The sequence below is a fragment of the Salmo trutta genome, chromosome 22 (assembly GCF_901001165.1).
Source record: "Salmo trutta chromosome 22, fSalTru1.1, whole genome shotgun sequence".
In the NCBI taxonomy this organism is placed as follows: Eukaryota; Metazoa; Chordata; class Actinopteri; order Salmoniformes; family Salmonidae; genus Salmo; species Salmo trutta.
Window position 1 is genome coordinate 49,481,071 of NC_042978.1, and position 14,533 is coordinate 49,495,603.

General features: G+C 42.6%; 1 protein-coding gene across 3 annotated transcripts in view; it reads left to right on the top strand.

The window, feature by feature from the left end:
• The window catches only part of myo7ba (myosin VIIBa), an 87,223-nt gene that overhangs the window by 46,339 nt on the left and 26,351 nt on the right, over positions 1–14,533 (top strand). For all 3 annotated transcript variants that reach the window (XM_029708314.1, XM_029708315.1, XM_029708316.1), the window contains 2 exons: positions 3,236–3,403; positions 3,783–3,900. In XM_029708314.1, the coding sequence (XP_029564174.1) occupies positions 3,236–3,403; positions 3,783–3,900 (286 nt within the window). The remainder of the gene's footprint in view (positions 1–3,235; positions 3,404–3,782; positions 3,901–14,533) is intronic.

Consider the following 14,533-nt stretch of genomic DNA (forward strand, 5'->3'; position numbering starts at 1 on the left):
CATCAATAAATTGGTTATATCAAACTCTGAACACTGTAACACGTGTGACACAGCAAAGGATGCAGAGGACGTGACCAAACTAGAAATGGGGTGGGGGGATGTTTACTAGTTGCTCAGGAGTCAAACAGGAAGTCAGATGTGTGGAATATATTTGTCTAGTTGTAGAAAATACTGGATATCAATAAAACTAAGGTAAGGAACAAGCGTTGCGTGAATATTATGTGTCAAACAGGGTATCTATTTTTTTGGCTACTGCTCGACTTTAAAAAAAAATCTTGGTCGACCAAACAATCAAACAGAAGACTAAATGGGATCAGCCCTAGTATACACAGTGAAACATCACTGTAAGGTCGTTGATTTATCCGGCTCGAAGGACCGCTTTACGAAAGGGCCACCTCTGACAAGCTCACGTGTAAATCTCATGAAAGCCAGCGGCAAAAACAGAGTTTTCTTTAAAAAAATAAATGGTTAAATGGAGAATTGGAGATAACATCACCGTATACAAACAGAAGCATGTCTGTTTAACTAAATATATTCCCAAATAAATGTATCCCCAAATATATACATTTTTTTCTGTTATGCTGTGTTGTGTGTTTTGCTGTTTTGTGTTGTGCTGTGTTGTGTTATGCTGTGTTGTGTTATACTGTTGTGTTGTGCTGTGTTGTGTGTTATGCTGTGTTGTGTTATGCTGTGTTGTGTTATACTGTTGTGTTGTGTGTTATGCTGTGTTGTGTTGTGTGTTATGCTGTGTTGTGTTGTGTGTTATGCTGTGTTATACTGTTGTGCTGTGTTGTGTGTTATGCTGTGTTGTGTTATGCTGTGTTATACTGTTGTGCTGTGTGTTATGCTGTGTTATACTGTTGTGTTGTGTTATGCTGTGTTGTGTTATACTGTTGTGTTGTGCTGTGTTGTGTGTTATGCTGTGTTGTGTTATGCTGTGTTGTGTTATACTGTTGTGTTGTGTTATGCTGTGTTGTGTTATACTGTTGTGTTGTGTTATGCTGTGTTGTGTTATACTGTTGTGTTGTGTGTTATGCTGTGTTGTGTGTTATGCTGTGTTGTGTTGTGTGTTATGCTGTGTTATACTGTTGTGCTGTGTTGTGTGTTGTGTGTTATGCTGTGTTGTGTTATGCTGTGTGTTATGCTGTGTTATACTGTTGTGTTGTGTTGTGTTGTGCTGTGCTGTGTTGTGTTATGTGTCACGGGTGTCGTAGGGTTTAGACCAAGACGCAGCGGGAAAATATATACTCATCTTCTTTTCGTGAAGAAGGAAAACACATGAAACGTATACAAACACAAACAAACTTGACAGTCTCGTCAGGCACACAGCTAAACAAGAAAAAATCTCCCACAAAAACCCATGAAAACAAACTCCTAATTATAGGACCTTCAATCAGAGGCAACGATAACCAGCTGCCTCCAATTGAAGGTCCAACCCCAATTAACTAAACATAGAACTACCATAGACTAGACAGAACATAGAAATACACTAACATAGAACATAGACTAACAAACCCCAAACCACATAAACCAAACACCCCCTCTACCTAAATACATAGCCCGAACCACATAAAACAAACACCCCCTGCCACGTCCTGACCAAACTACAATAACAAATAACCCCTATTACTGGTCAGGACATGACATTATGCTGTGTTGTGTTATGTTATGCTGTGCTGTGTTGTGTTATGCTGTGTTGTGTTGTGTTGTGTTGTGTTATGCTGTGTTGTGTTGTGTTATGCTGTGTTGTGTTGTGTTATGCTGTGTTGTGTTATGCTGTGTTGTGTTGTGTTATGCTGTGTTGTGTTGTGTTATGCTGTGTTGTGTTATGCTGTGTTGTGTTGTGTTATGCTGTGTTGTGTTATGCTGTGTTGTGTTATGCTGTGTTGTGTTGTGTTATGCTGTGTTGTGTTGTGTTATGCTGTGTTGTGTTGTGTTATGCTGTGTTGTGTTATGCTGTGTTGTGTTGTGTTATGCTGTGTTGTGTTGTGTTATGCTGTGTTGTGTAGTGTTATGCTGTGTGCACTGCACTGACATTCATGACTGTTGCTGACATTCTGATGTTCAGATGAAGGGAATGAAATGGCCTGTCATGTGCACCAGCGTGGAGCTGAACTCAGACAGCGGTGGTGAAGCCGACTGTAGATGCTGGTAGTCATTCAAAGCCTCTACAATGGAGCTTTTCACTACTGCTCTTTCTGCCATGTAATGTTGTTAATCAAGCTAAACCAGACAACTCCATAGTAGAATAGTTTATCTATTTAACTAGTCCTGTAATGTTGTTAATCAAGCTAAACCAGACAACTCCATAGTAGAATAGTTTATCTATTTAACTAGTCCTGTAATGTTGTTAATCAAGCTAAACCAGACAACTCCATAGTAGAATAGTTTATCTATTTAACTAGTCCTGTAATGTTGTTAATCAAGCTAAACCAGACAACTCCATAGTAGAATAGTTTATCTATTTAACTAGTCCTGTAATGTTGTTAATCAAGCTAAACCAGACAACTCCATAGTAGAATAGTTTATCTATTTAACTAGTCCTGTAATGTTGTTAATCAAGCTAAACCAGACAACTCCATAGTAGAATAGTTTATCTATTTAACTAGTCCTGTAATGTTGTTAATCAAGCTAAACCAGACAACTCCATAGTAGAATAGTTTATCTATTTAACTAGTCCTGTAATGTTGTTAATCAAGCTAAACCAGACAACTCCATAGTAGAATAGTTTATATATTTAACTAGTCCTGTAATGTTGTTAATCAAGCTAAACCAGACAACTCCATAGTAGAATAGTTTATCTATTTAACTAGTCCTGTAATGTTGTTAATCAAGCTAAACCAGACAATAGTTGATCTATTTAACTAGTCAGGTAAAGGTGTTATTAAACTAATCCAGACAATAGTTGATCTATTTAACTAGTCAGGTAAAGGTGTTATTAAACTAATCCAGACAATAGTTGATCTATTTAACTAGTCAGGTAAAGGTGTTATTAAACTAAACCAGGCAGCTGATCTGAGATCAGTTTCAGTAAGTTTCAGTAATGGGGATTTGTTTCGGCTTCAACCCCATTTCAGTCTTTATTACTGGTTCATAGGTCATATCTTCCAAAGCAGAAGACACATTTTCAACTTCTAACAGAAATGGGCAAAAGTAGTTTTTTTTAAAGTTTTTTTATTTTTAACTTAAACTAAAACTAATGTCCTTTCTCTTCTAATCTCCATTCTCTCTCCAGGATGACGATATAGTCCAGCTGTCAGCAAAACACTTCTACATTCAGTATGGATCAGACTGTGGTCTTGACAACGCTAAGACTGTAGTACAGGACTGCATTAACTCTTCTCTTCTGGAGGCTAAGACTCAGGACAAATGGCTTCAGATGGTCAGCACTGCCCATGCTCAGGTCAGCTGACTCAATCATTGGAGTTTATTTCAACAATTTAGGAAACATTTCACATGTAGACAGTAAATACCAAACACGAGTTAGATCACTCATTAATGAGGGGGGGGGGGGGGGTTGTGGTCAATTCCATTTCAATTCAGTCAATTCAGCAGGTAAACTAGTTTAAATGTTCCTCGTGAAATGGGGGTGAATTGAAACAGAATGATACCAACCCTGGATATGACTTATTAACAGGTCTTTTTAAAGTCCCTGCTGGTGATAGAGAGCAGTAGTATAAATTAATATTATTGTTTTCTTCTCTACTGTACAAGAAGACAGTGTTCTATCCAACTGTGTAATGTCTTCTTAAGTTCCTCTGCTCCCGTCTGTCATGTACCAGGGTCCATATATCAACTCTAGGCAGAAAGCAGCAGGTGTCAAGGCCGAGGTGGTGGACTACGCTCGCCAGACGTGGCCTATGTTATTCTCCAGGTTCTTCGAGGCCGCCAAGTTATCAGGTATAAAAACATGGTTCTCTCATATAAAGTGATCTCACGCTGCATCCCAATTCTCCATCCTTCTCCCCCCTCCCCAAAAAAATGTGCCTTCACATACTTCTTAACACAGATTTAATCCTTGGCATGAGGGAGTTTGACATATTTAGACTGTGTCCAAAATGGCAGCCTATTCCCTATGTAGTCGCAGATGATCCATTATATTTGACCAGATAATGTAGTGACCGCTTTAACAATGAAAATAAATGTCTTCAAAATGGAAGGCAGTTGGGAGGAGGCAAGATCAGGTGGAACTATTCTAGCCAATGAGAGGGCAGATACGTGTTTGAACAACAGGCACGATGGTTTTCACTAGTTACCGCAGCCACAAAGTCAAAATTGGCTATATTGAAAAGATGGTGTAAATCAACTCTAGGGGGTTAAAACAAAGGTAGGGGCATGGATCAGAAAATCAAAAATAGTGTCTGGTATGGGAATTTCTTATAAAGATCAAGAGGAAAATATCCCTGGACTGTCCATAGATTAATAAATGTGTAACTAAATCAAGCCAATCGGGGGAGATTTAATTATTTGTGCCAGAAGGGCATGGGCTGGAACCCACATCAACATGGTAGGACTATATGTATATATGGGCTGGAACCCACATCAACATGGTAGGACTATATGTATATATGGGCTGGAACCCACATCAACATGGTAGGACTATATGTATATATGGGCTGGAACCCACATCAACATGGTAGGACTATATGTATATATCGGCTGGAACCCACATCAACATGGTAGGACTATATGTATATATCGGCTGGAACCCACATCAACATGGTAGGACTATGTGTATATATGGGCTGGAACCCACACCAACATGGTAGGACTATATGTATATATGGGCTGGAACCCAGACCAACATGGTAGGACTATATGTATATATGGGCTGGAACCCACATCAACATGGTAGGACTATATGTATATATGGGCTGGAACCCACATCAACATGGTAGGACTATGTGTATATATGGGCTGGAACCCACATCAACATGGTAGGACTATATGTATATATGGGCTGGAACCCAGACCAACATGGTAGGACTATATGTATATATGGGCTGGAACCCACATCAACATGGTAGGACTATATGTATATATGGGCTGGAACCCACACCAACATGGTAGGACTATATGTATATATGGGCTGGAACCCACACCAACATGGTAGGACTATATGTATATATGGGCTGGAACCCACACCAACATGGTAGGACTATATGTATATATGGGCTGGAACCCACATCAACATGGTAGGACTATATGTATATATGGGCTGGAACCCACATCAACATGGTAGGACTATATGTATATATGGGCTGGAACCCACATCAACATGGTAGGACTATATGTATATATGGACTGGAACCCACATCAACATGGTAGGACTATATGTATATATGGGCTGGAACCCACATCAACATGGTAGGACTATATGTATATATGGGCTGGAACCCACATCAACATGGTAGGACTATATGTATATATGGGCTGGAACCCACATCAACATGGTAGGACTATATGTATATATGGGCTGGAACCCACATCAACATGGTAGGACTATATGTATATATGGGCTGGAACCCACACCAACATGGTAGGACTATATATGTATATATGGGCTGGAACCCACATCAACATGGTAGGACTATATGTATATATGGGCTGGAACCCACATATACATGGTAGGACTATATATATGTATATATATGGGCTGGAACCCACATCAACATGGTAGGACTATATATATATATGGGCTGGAACCCACATCAACATGGTAGGACTATATGTATATATGGGCTGGAACCCACATCAACATGGTAGGACTATATGTATATATGGGCTGGAACCCACATCAACATGGTAGGACTATATGTATATATGGGCTGGAACCCACATCAACATGGTAGGACTATATGTATATATGGGCTGGAACCCACACCAACATGGTAGGACTAAATGTGTATATATATGGGCTGGAACCCACACCAACATGGTAGGACTATATGTATATATGGGCTGGAACCCACATCAACATGGTAGGACTATATGTATATATGGGCTGGAACCCACATCAACATGGTAGGACTATATGTATATATGGGCTGGAACCCACACCAGCATGGTAGGACTATATGTATATATGGGCTGGAACCCACATCAACATGGTAGGACTATATGTATATATGGGCTGGAACCCACATCAACATGGTAGGACTATATGTATATATGGGCTGGAACCCACATTAACATGGTAGGACTATATGTATATATGGGCTGGAACCCACACCAACATGGTAGGACTAAATGTATATATGGGCTGGAACCCACATTAACATGGTAGGACTATATATATGTATATATGGGCTGGAACCCACATCAACATCAAATTCAAATCAAATTTATTTATATAGCCCTTCGTACATCAGCTGAAATCTCAAAGTGCTGTACAGAAACCCAGCCTAAAACCCCAAACAGCAAGCAAGGCATGTGAAAGAAGCACGGTGGCTGGGAAAAACTCCCTAGGAAAAACTCCTGAGAAAGGCCAAAAACCTAGGAAGAAACCTAGAGAGGAACCAGGCTATGAGGGGTGGCCAGTCCTCTTCTGGCTGTGCCGGGTGGATATTATAACAGAACATGGTCAAGATGTTAAAATGTTCGTAAATGACCAGCATGGTCAAATAATAATAATCATAGTAGTTGTCGAGGGTGCAACAAGCACGTCCGGTGAACAGGTCAGGGTTCCGTAGCCGCAGGCAGAACAGTTGAAACTGGAGCAGCAGCATGGCCAGGTGAACTGGGGACAGCAAGGAGTCATCATGCCAGGTAGTCCTGAGGCATGGTCCTAGGGCTCAGGTCCTCCGAGAGAAAGAAAGAAAGAGAGAAAGAGAGAATTAGAGAGAGCATATTTACATTCACACAGGACACCGGATAAGACAAGAGAATACTCCAGATGTAACAGACTGACCCTAGCCCCCCGACACATAAACTACTGCAGCATAAATACTGGAGGCTGAGACAGGAGGGATCAGAAGACACTGTGGCCCCATCCGATGATACCCCCGGACAGGGCCAAACAGGCAGGATATAACCCCACCCACTATGCCAAAGCACAGCCCCCACACCACTAGAGGGATATCTACAACCACCAACTTACCGTCCGAAGACAAGGCCGAGTATAGCCCACAAAGAACTCCGCCACGGCACAAACCAAGGGGGGGGGCGCCAACCCAGACAGGAAGACCACGTCAGTGGCTCAACCTACTCAAGTGACGCACCCCTCCCATGGACGGCATGGAAGAACACCAGTAAGTCAGTGACTCAGCCCCTGTAAAAGGGTTAGAGGCAGAGAATCCCAGTGGGAAGAGGGGAACCGACAAGGCAGAGACAGCAAGGGTGGTTCGTTGCTCCAGCCTTTCCGTTCACCTTCACACTCCTGGGCCAGACTATACTTAATCATAGGACCTACTGAAGAGATAAGTCTTCAGTAAAGACTTAAAGGTTGAGACTGAGTCTGGCGTCTCTCACATGGGTAGGCAGACCATTCCATAAAAATGGAGCTCTATAGGAGAAAGCCCTACCTCCAGCCGTTTGCTTAGAAATTCTAGGGACAATTAGGAGGCCTGCGTCTTGTGACCGTAGCGTACGTGTAGGTATGTACGGCAGGACCAAATCGGAAAGATAGGTAGGAGCAAGCCCATGTAATGCTTTGTAGGTTAGCAGTAAAACCTTGAAATCAGCCCTTGCCTTAACAGGAAGCCAGTGTAGGGAGGCTAGCACTGGAGTAATATGATCAAACTTTTTGGTTCTAGTCAGGATTCTAGCAGCCGTATTTAGCACTAACTGAAGTTTGTTTAGTGCTTTATCCGGGTAGCCGGAAAGTAGAGCATTGCAGTAGTCGAGCCTAGAAGTAACAAAAGCATGGATTAATTTTTCTGCATCATTTTTGGACAGAAAGTTTCTGATTTTTGCAATGTTACGTAGATGGAAAAAAGCTGTCCTTGAAGCAGTCTTGATATGTTCTTCAAAAGAGAGATCAGGGTCCAGAGTAACGCCGAGGTCCTTCACAGTTTTATTTGAGACGACTGTACAACCATCCAGATTAATTGTCAGATTCAACAGAAGATCTCTTTGTTTCTTGGGACCTAGGACAAGCATCTCTGTTTTGTCCGAGTTTAAAAGTAGAAAATTTGCAGCCATCCACTTCCTTATGTCTGAAACACAGGCTTCTAGCGAGGGCAATTTTGGGGCTTCACCATGTTTCATTGAAATGTACAGCTGTGTGTCGTCCGCATAGCAGTGAAATTTAACATTATGTTTTCGAATGACATCCCCAAGAGGTAAAATATATAGTGAAAACAATAGTGGTCCTAGAACGGAACCTTGAGGAACACCGAAATTTACAATTGATTTGTCAGAGGATGAACCATTCACAGAGACAAACTGATATCTTTCCGACAGATAAGATCTAAACCAGGCCAGAACTTGTCCATGTAGACCAATTTGGGTTTCCAATCTCTCCAAAAGAATGTGGTGATCGATGGTATCAAAAGCGGCACTAAGATCTAGGAGCACGAGGACAGATGCAGAGCCTCGGTCTGACGTCATTAAAAGGTCATTTACCACCTTCACAAGTGCAGTCTCAGTGCTATGATGGGGTCTAAAACCAGACTGAAGCGTTTCGTATACATTGTTTGTCTTCAGGAAGGCAGTGAGTTGCTGCGCAACAACTTTTTCTACAATTTTTGAGAGGAATGGAAGATTCGATATAGGCCGATAGTTTTTTATAATTTCTGGGTCAAGATTCGGCTTTTTCAAGAGAGGCTTTATTACTGCCACTTTTAGTGAGCTTGGTACACATCCGGTGGATAGAGAGCCGTTTATTATGTTCAACATAGGAGGGCCAAGCACAGGAAGCAGCTCTTTCAGTAGTTTAGTTGGAATAGGGTCCAGTATGCAGCTTGAGGGTTTGGAGGGCATGATTATTTTCATCATTATGTCAAGAGATATTGTACTAAAACACTTTAGTATCTCCCTTGATCCTAGGTCCTGGCAGAGTTGTGCAGACTCAGGACAATGGAGCCCTGGAGGAATACCCAGATTTAAAGAGGAGTCCGTAATTTGCTTTCTAATGATCATGATCTTTTCCTCAAAGAAGTTCATAAATTTATTACTGCTGAAGTGAAAGCCATCCTCCATTTGCGAATGCTGCTTTTTAGTTAGCTTTGCGACAGTGTCAAAAAGAAATTTCGGATTGTTCTTATTTTCCTCAATTAAGTTGGAAAAATAGGATGATTGTGCAGCAGTGAGGGCTCTTCGATACTGCACGGTACTGTCTTTCCAAGCTAGTCGGAAGACTTCCAGTTTGGTGTGGCGCCATTTCCGTTCCAATTTTCTGGAAGCTTGCTTCAGAGCTCGTGTATTTTCTGTATACCAGGGAGCTAGTTTCTTATGACAAATGTTTTTAGTTTTTAGGGGTGCAACTGCATCTAGGGTATTGCGCAAGGTTAAATTGAGTTCCTCGGTTAGGTGGTTAACTGATTCTTGTCCTCTGACGTCCTTGGGTAGGCAGAGGGAGTCTGGAAGGGCATCAAGGAATCTTTGGGTTGTCTGAGAATTTATAGCACGACTTTTAATCTTCCTTGGTTGGGGTCTGAGCAGATTATTTGTTGCAATTGTAAACGCAATAAAATGGTGGTCCGATAATCCAGGATTATGAGGAAAAACATTAAGATCCACAACATTTATTCCATGGGACAAAACTAGGTCCAGAGTATGACTGTGGCAGTGAGTAGGTCCAGAGACATGTTGGACAAAACCCACTGAGTCGATGATGGCTCCGAAAGCCTTTTGGAGTGGGTCTGTGGACTTTTCCATGTGAATGTTAAAGTCACCAAAAATTTGAATATTATCTGCTATGACTACAAGATCCGATAGGAATTCAGGGAACTCAGTAAGGAACACTGCATATGGCCCAGGAGGCCTGTAAACAGTAGCTATAAAAAGTGATTGAGTAGGCTGCATAGATTTCATGACTAGAAGCTCAAAAGACAAAAACGTCATTGTTTTTTTTTTTGTAAATTGAAATTTGCTATCGTAAATGTTAGCAACACCTCCGCCTTTGCCGGATGCACGGGGGGTATGGTCACTAGTGTAACCAGGGGGTGAGGCCTCATTTAGCACAGTAAATTCATCAGGCTTAAGCCATGTTTCAGTCAGGCCAATCACATCAAGATTATGATCAGTGATTAGTTCATTGACTATAACTGCCTTGGAAGTGAGGGATCTAACATTAAGTAACCCAAATTTGAGATGTGAAGTATCACAATCTCTTTCAATAATGGCAGGAATGGAGGAGGTCTTTATACTAGTAAGATTACTGAAGCGAACACCGCCATTTTTAATTTTGCCCAACCTAGATCGAGGCACAGACACGGTCTCAATGGGGAAAGCTGAGCTGACTACGCTAACTGTGCTAGTGGCAGACTCCACTAAGCTGGCAGGCTGGCTAACAGCCTGTTGCCTGGCCTGCACCCTATTTCATTGTGGAGCTAGAGGAGTTAGAGCCCTGTCTATGTTCGTAGATAGGATGAGAGCACCCCTCCAGCTAGGATGGAGTCCGTCACTCCTCAGCATGCCAGGCTTGGTCCTGTTTGTGGGTGAATCCCAGAAAGAGGGCCAGTTATCTACAAATTCTATCTTTTGGGAGGGGCAGAAAACAGTTTTCATCCAGCGATTGAGTTGTGAGACTCTGCTGTAGAGCTCATCACTCCCCCTAACTGGGAGGGGGCCAGAGACAATTAATCGATGCCGACACATCTTTCTAGCTGATTTACATGCTGAAGCTATGTTGCGCTTGGTGACCTCTGACTGTTTCATCCTAACATCGTTGGTGCCGACGTGGATAACAATATCTCTATACTCTCTACACTCGCCAGTTTTAGCTTTAGCCAGCACCGTCTTTAGATTAGCCTTAACGTCGGTAGCCCTGCCCCCTGGTAAACAGTGTATGATCGCTGGATGATTAGTTTTAAGTCTAATACTGCGGGTAATGGAGTCGCCAATGACTAGGGTTTTCAATTTGTCAGAGCTAATGGTGGGACTATATGTATATATATGGGCTGGATCCAACATCAGCATGGTAGGACTATATGTATATATGGGCTGGAACCCACACCAACATTTTTATTTATTTATTTATTTATTTTATTTCACCTTTATTTAACCAGGTAGGCAAGTTGAGAACAAGTTCTCATTTACAATTGCGACCTGGCCAAGATAAAGCAAAGCAGTTCGACAACATACAACAACACAGAGTTACACATGGAGTAAACAACATGCAGTCAATAATACAGTAGAAAAAAAACAAGACTATATACAATGTGAGCAAATGATGTGAGATAAGGGAGGTAAAAGCAAAAAAATGCCATGGTGGCAAAGTAAATAAAGTATGGCAAGAAAAACAATGGAATGGTAGATTTGTAGTTTGAAGAAAGTTCAAAGATAAATAATATGGTGCAAAGGAGCAAAATAAATAAAATAAATACAGTAGGGGAAGAGGTAGTAGTTTGGGCTAAATTATAGATGGGCTATGTACAGGTGCAGTGATCTGTGAGCTGCTCTGACAGCTGGTGCTTAAAGCTAGTGAGGGAGATAAGTGTTTCCAATTTCAGAGATTTTTGTAGTTCGTTCCAGTCGTTGGCAGCAGAGAACTGGAAGGAGAGACGACCAAAGGAGGAGTTGGCTTTAGGGGTGACCAGAGAGATATACCTGCTGGAGCGCGTGCTACAGGTGGGTGCTGCTATGGTGACCAGTGAGCGGAGATAAGGGGGGACTTTACCTAGCAGGGTCTTGTAGATGACCTGGAGCCAATGTGTTTGGCGACGATTATGAAGTGAAGGCCAGCCAACGAGAGCATACAGATCGCAGTGGTGGGTTGTATATGGGGCTTTGGTGACAAAACGGATGGCACTGTGATAGACTGCATCCAGCTTGTTGAGTAGGGTATTGGAGGCTATTTTGTAAATGACATCGCTGAAGTCGAGGATTGGTAGGATGGTCAGTTTTACGAGGGTATGTTTGGCAGCATGAGTGAAGGATGCTTTGTTGCGAAATAGGAAGCCAATTCTAGATTTCACTTTGGATTGGAGATGATTGATGTGAGTCTGGAAGGAGAGTTTACAGTCTAACCAGACACCTAGGTATTTGTAGTTGTCCACAAATTCTAAGTTAGAACCGTCCAGAGAAGTTATGCTGGATGGGCGGGCAGGTGCAGGCAGCGATCGGTTGAAGAGCATGCATTTAGTTTTACTTGTGTTTAGGAGCAGTTGGAGGCCACGGAAGGAGAGTTGAATGGCATTGAAGCTCGTCTGGAGGGTTGTTAACACAGTGTCCAAAGAAGGGCCAGAAGTATACAGAATGGTGTCGTCTGCGTAGAGGTGGATCAGAGATTCACCAGCAGCAAGAGCGACATCATTTATGTATACAGAGAAAAGAGTTGGCCCAAGAATTGAACCCTGTGGTACCCCCATAGAGACTGCCAGAGGTCCAGACAGTAGGCCCTCCGATTTGACACACTGAACTCTGTCAGAGAAGTAGTTGGTGAACCAGGCGACGCAATCGTTTGAGAAACCAAGGCTACTAAGTCTGCCGATGAGGATGTGGTGATTAACAGAGTCAAAAGCTTTGGCCAGGTCAATGAAAACGGCAGCACAGTATTGTTTCTTATCGATGGCGGTTACGATGTCGTTTAGGACCTTGAGCGTGGCTGAGGTGCACCCATGACCAGCTCTGAAACCAGATTGCATAGCGGAGAGGGTGCGGTGGGATTCGAAATAGTCGGTAATCTGTTTGTTGACTTGGCTTTCGAAGACCTTAGAAAGGCAGGGTAGGATGGATATAGGTCTGTAGCAATTTGGGTCAAGAGTGTCACCTCCTTTGAAGAGGGGGATGACAGCAGCTGCTTTCCAATCTATGGGAATCTCAGACGATACGAAAGAGAGGTTGAACAGGCTAGTAATAGGGGTTGCAATAATTTCGGCAGATAATTTTAGAAAGAAAGGGTCCAGATTGTCAAGCCCAGCTGATTTGTAGGGGTCCAGATTTTGCAGCTCTTTCAGAACGTCAGCTGAATGGATTTGGGAGAAGGAGAAATGGGGGAGGTTTGGGCGAGTAGCTGTGGGGGGTGCAGTGCTGTTGAATGCAGTAGGGGTAGTTGGTGGAAAGCATGGCCAGCCGTAGAAAAATGCTTATTGAAATTCTCAATTATAGTGGGTTTATCGGTGGTGACAGAGTTTCCTATCCTCAGTGCAGTGGGCAGTTGGGAGGAGGTGTTCTTATTCTCCATGGACTTTACAATGTCCCAGAACTTTTTAGAGTTGGAGTTGCACGAAGCAAATTTTTGTTTGAAAAAGCTAGCCTTGGCGTTTCTAACTGCCTGTGCGTATTGGTTTCTAACTTCCCTAAAAAGTTGCATATCGCGGGGGCAGTTCGATGCTAATGCAGAACGCCACAGGATATTTTTGTGTTGGTTAAGGGCAGTCAGGTCTGGGGAGAACCAAGGGCTATATCTGTTCCTGGTTCTAAATTTCTTGAAAGGGGCATGCTTATTTAAGATGGAGAGGAAGGCATTTTTAAAATATAACCAGGCATCCTCTACTGACGGGATGAGGTCAATATCCTTCCAGGATACCAGGGCCAGGTCGATTAGAAAGGCTTGCTCGTTGAAATGTTTCAGGGAGCGTTTGACAGTGATGAGTGGAGGTCGTTTGACCGCTGACCCATTACGGGTGCAGGCAATGAGGCAGTGATCGCTGAGATCTTGGTTGAAAACAGCAGAGGTGTAATTAGAGGGCACATTGGTTAGGATGATATCTATGAGGGTGCCAGAGTTTGCGGCTTTGGGGTTGTACCTGGTGGGTTCATTAATAATTTGTGTGAGATTGAGGGCATCAATCTTGGATTGTAGAATGGCTGGGGTGTTAAGCATGTCCCAGTTTAGGTCGCCTAGTAGCACGAGCTCTGAAGATAGATGGGGGGCAATCAGTTCACATATGGTGTCCAGAGCACAGCTAGGGGCCGAGGGGGGTCTATAGCAGGCGGCAACGGTGAGAGACTTGTTTTTGGAGAGATGGATTTTTAGAAGTAGAAGTTCAAATTGTTTGGGTACAGACCTGGATAGCAGGACAGAACTCTGCAGGCTATCTCTGCAGTAGATTGCAACACCGATTGCAACACCGCCCCCTTTGGTCGTTCTATCTTGTCTGAAAACGTTGTAGTTAGGGATGATGATTTCACAGTTTTTGGGGGACTTCCTAAGCCAAGATTCAGACACAGCTAGGACATCCGGGTAGGACTATATGTATGTATATATGGGCTGGAACCCACACCAACATGGTAGGACTATATATATGTATATATGGGCTGGAACCCACATCAACATGGTAGGACTATATATATGTATATATATGGGCTGGAACCCACATCAACATGGTAGGACTATATATATGTATATATATGGGCTGGAACCCACATCAACATGGTAGGACTATATGTATATATGGGCTGGAACCCACATCAACATGGTAGGACT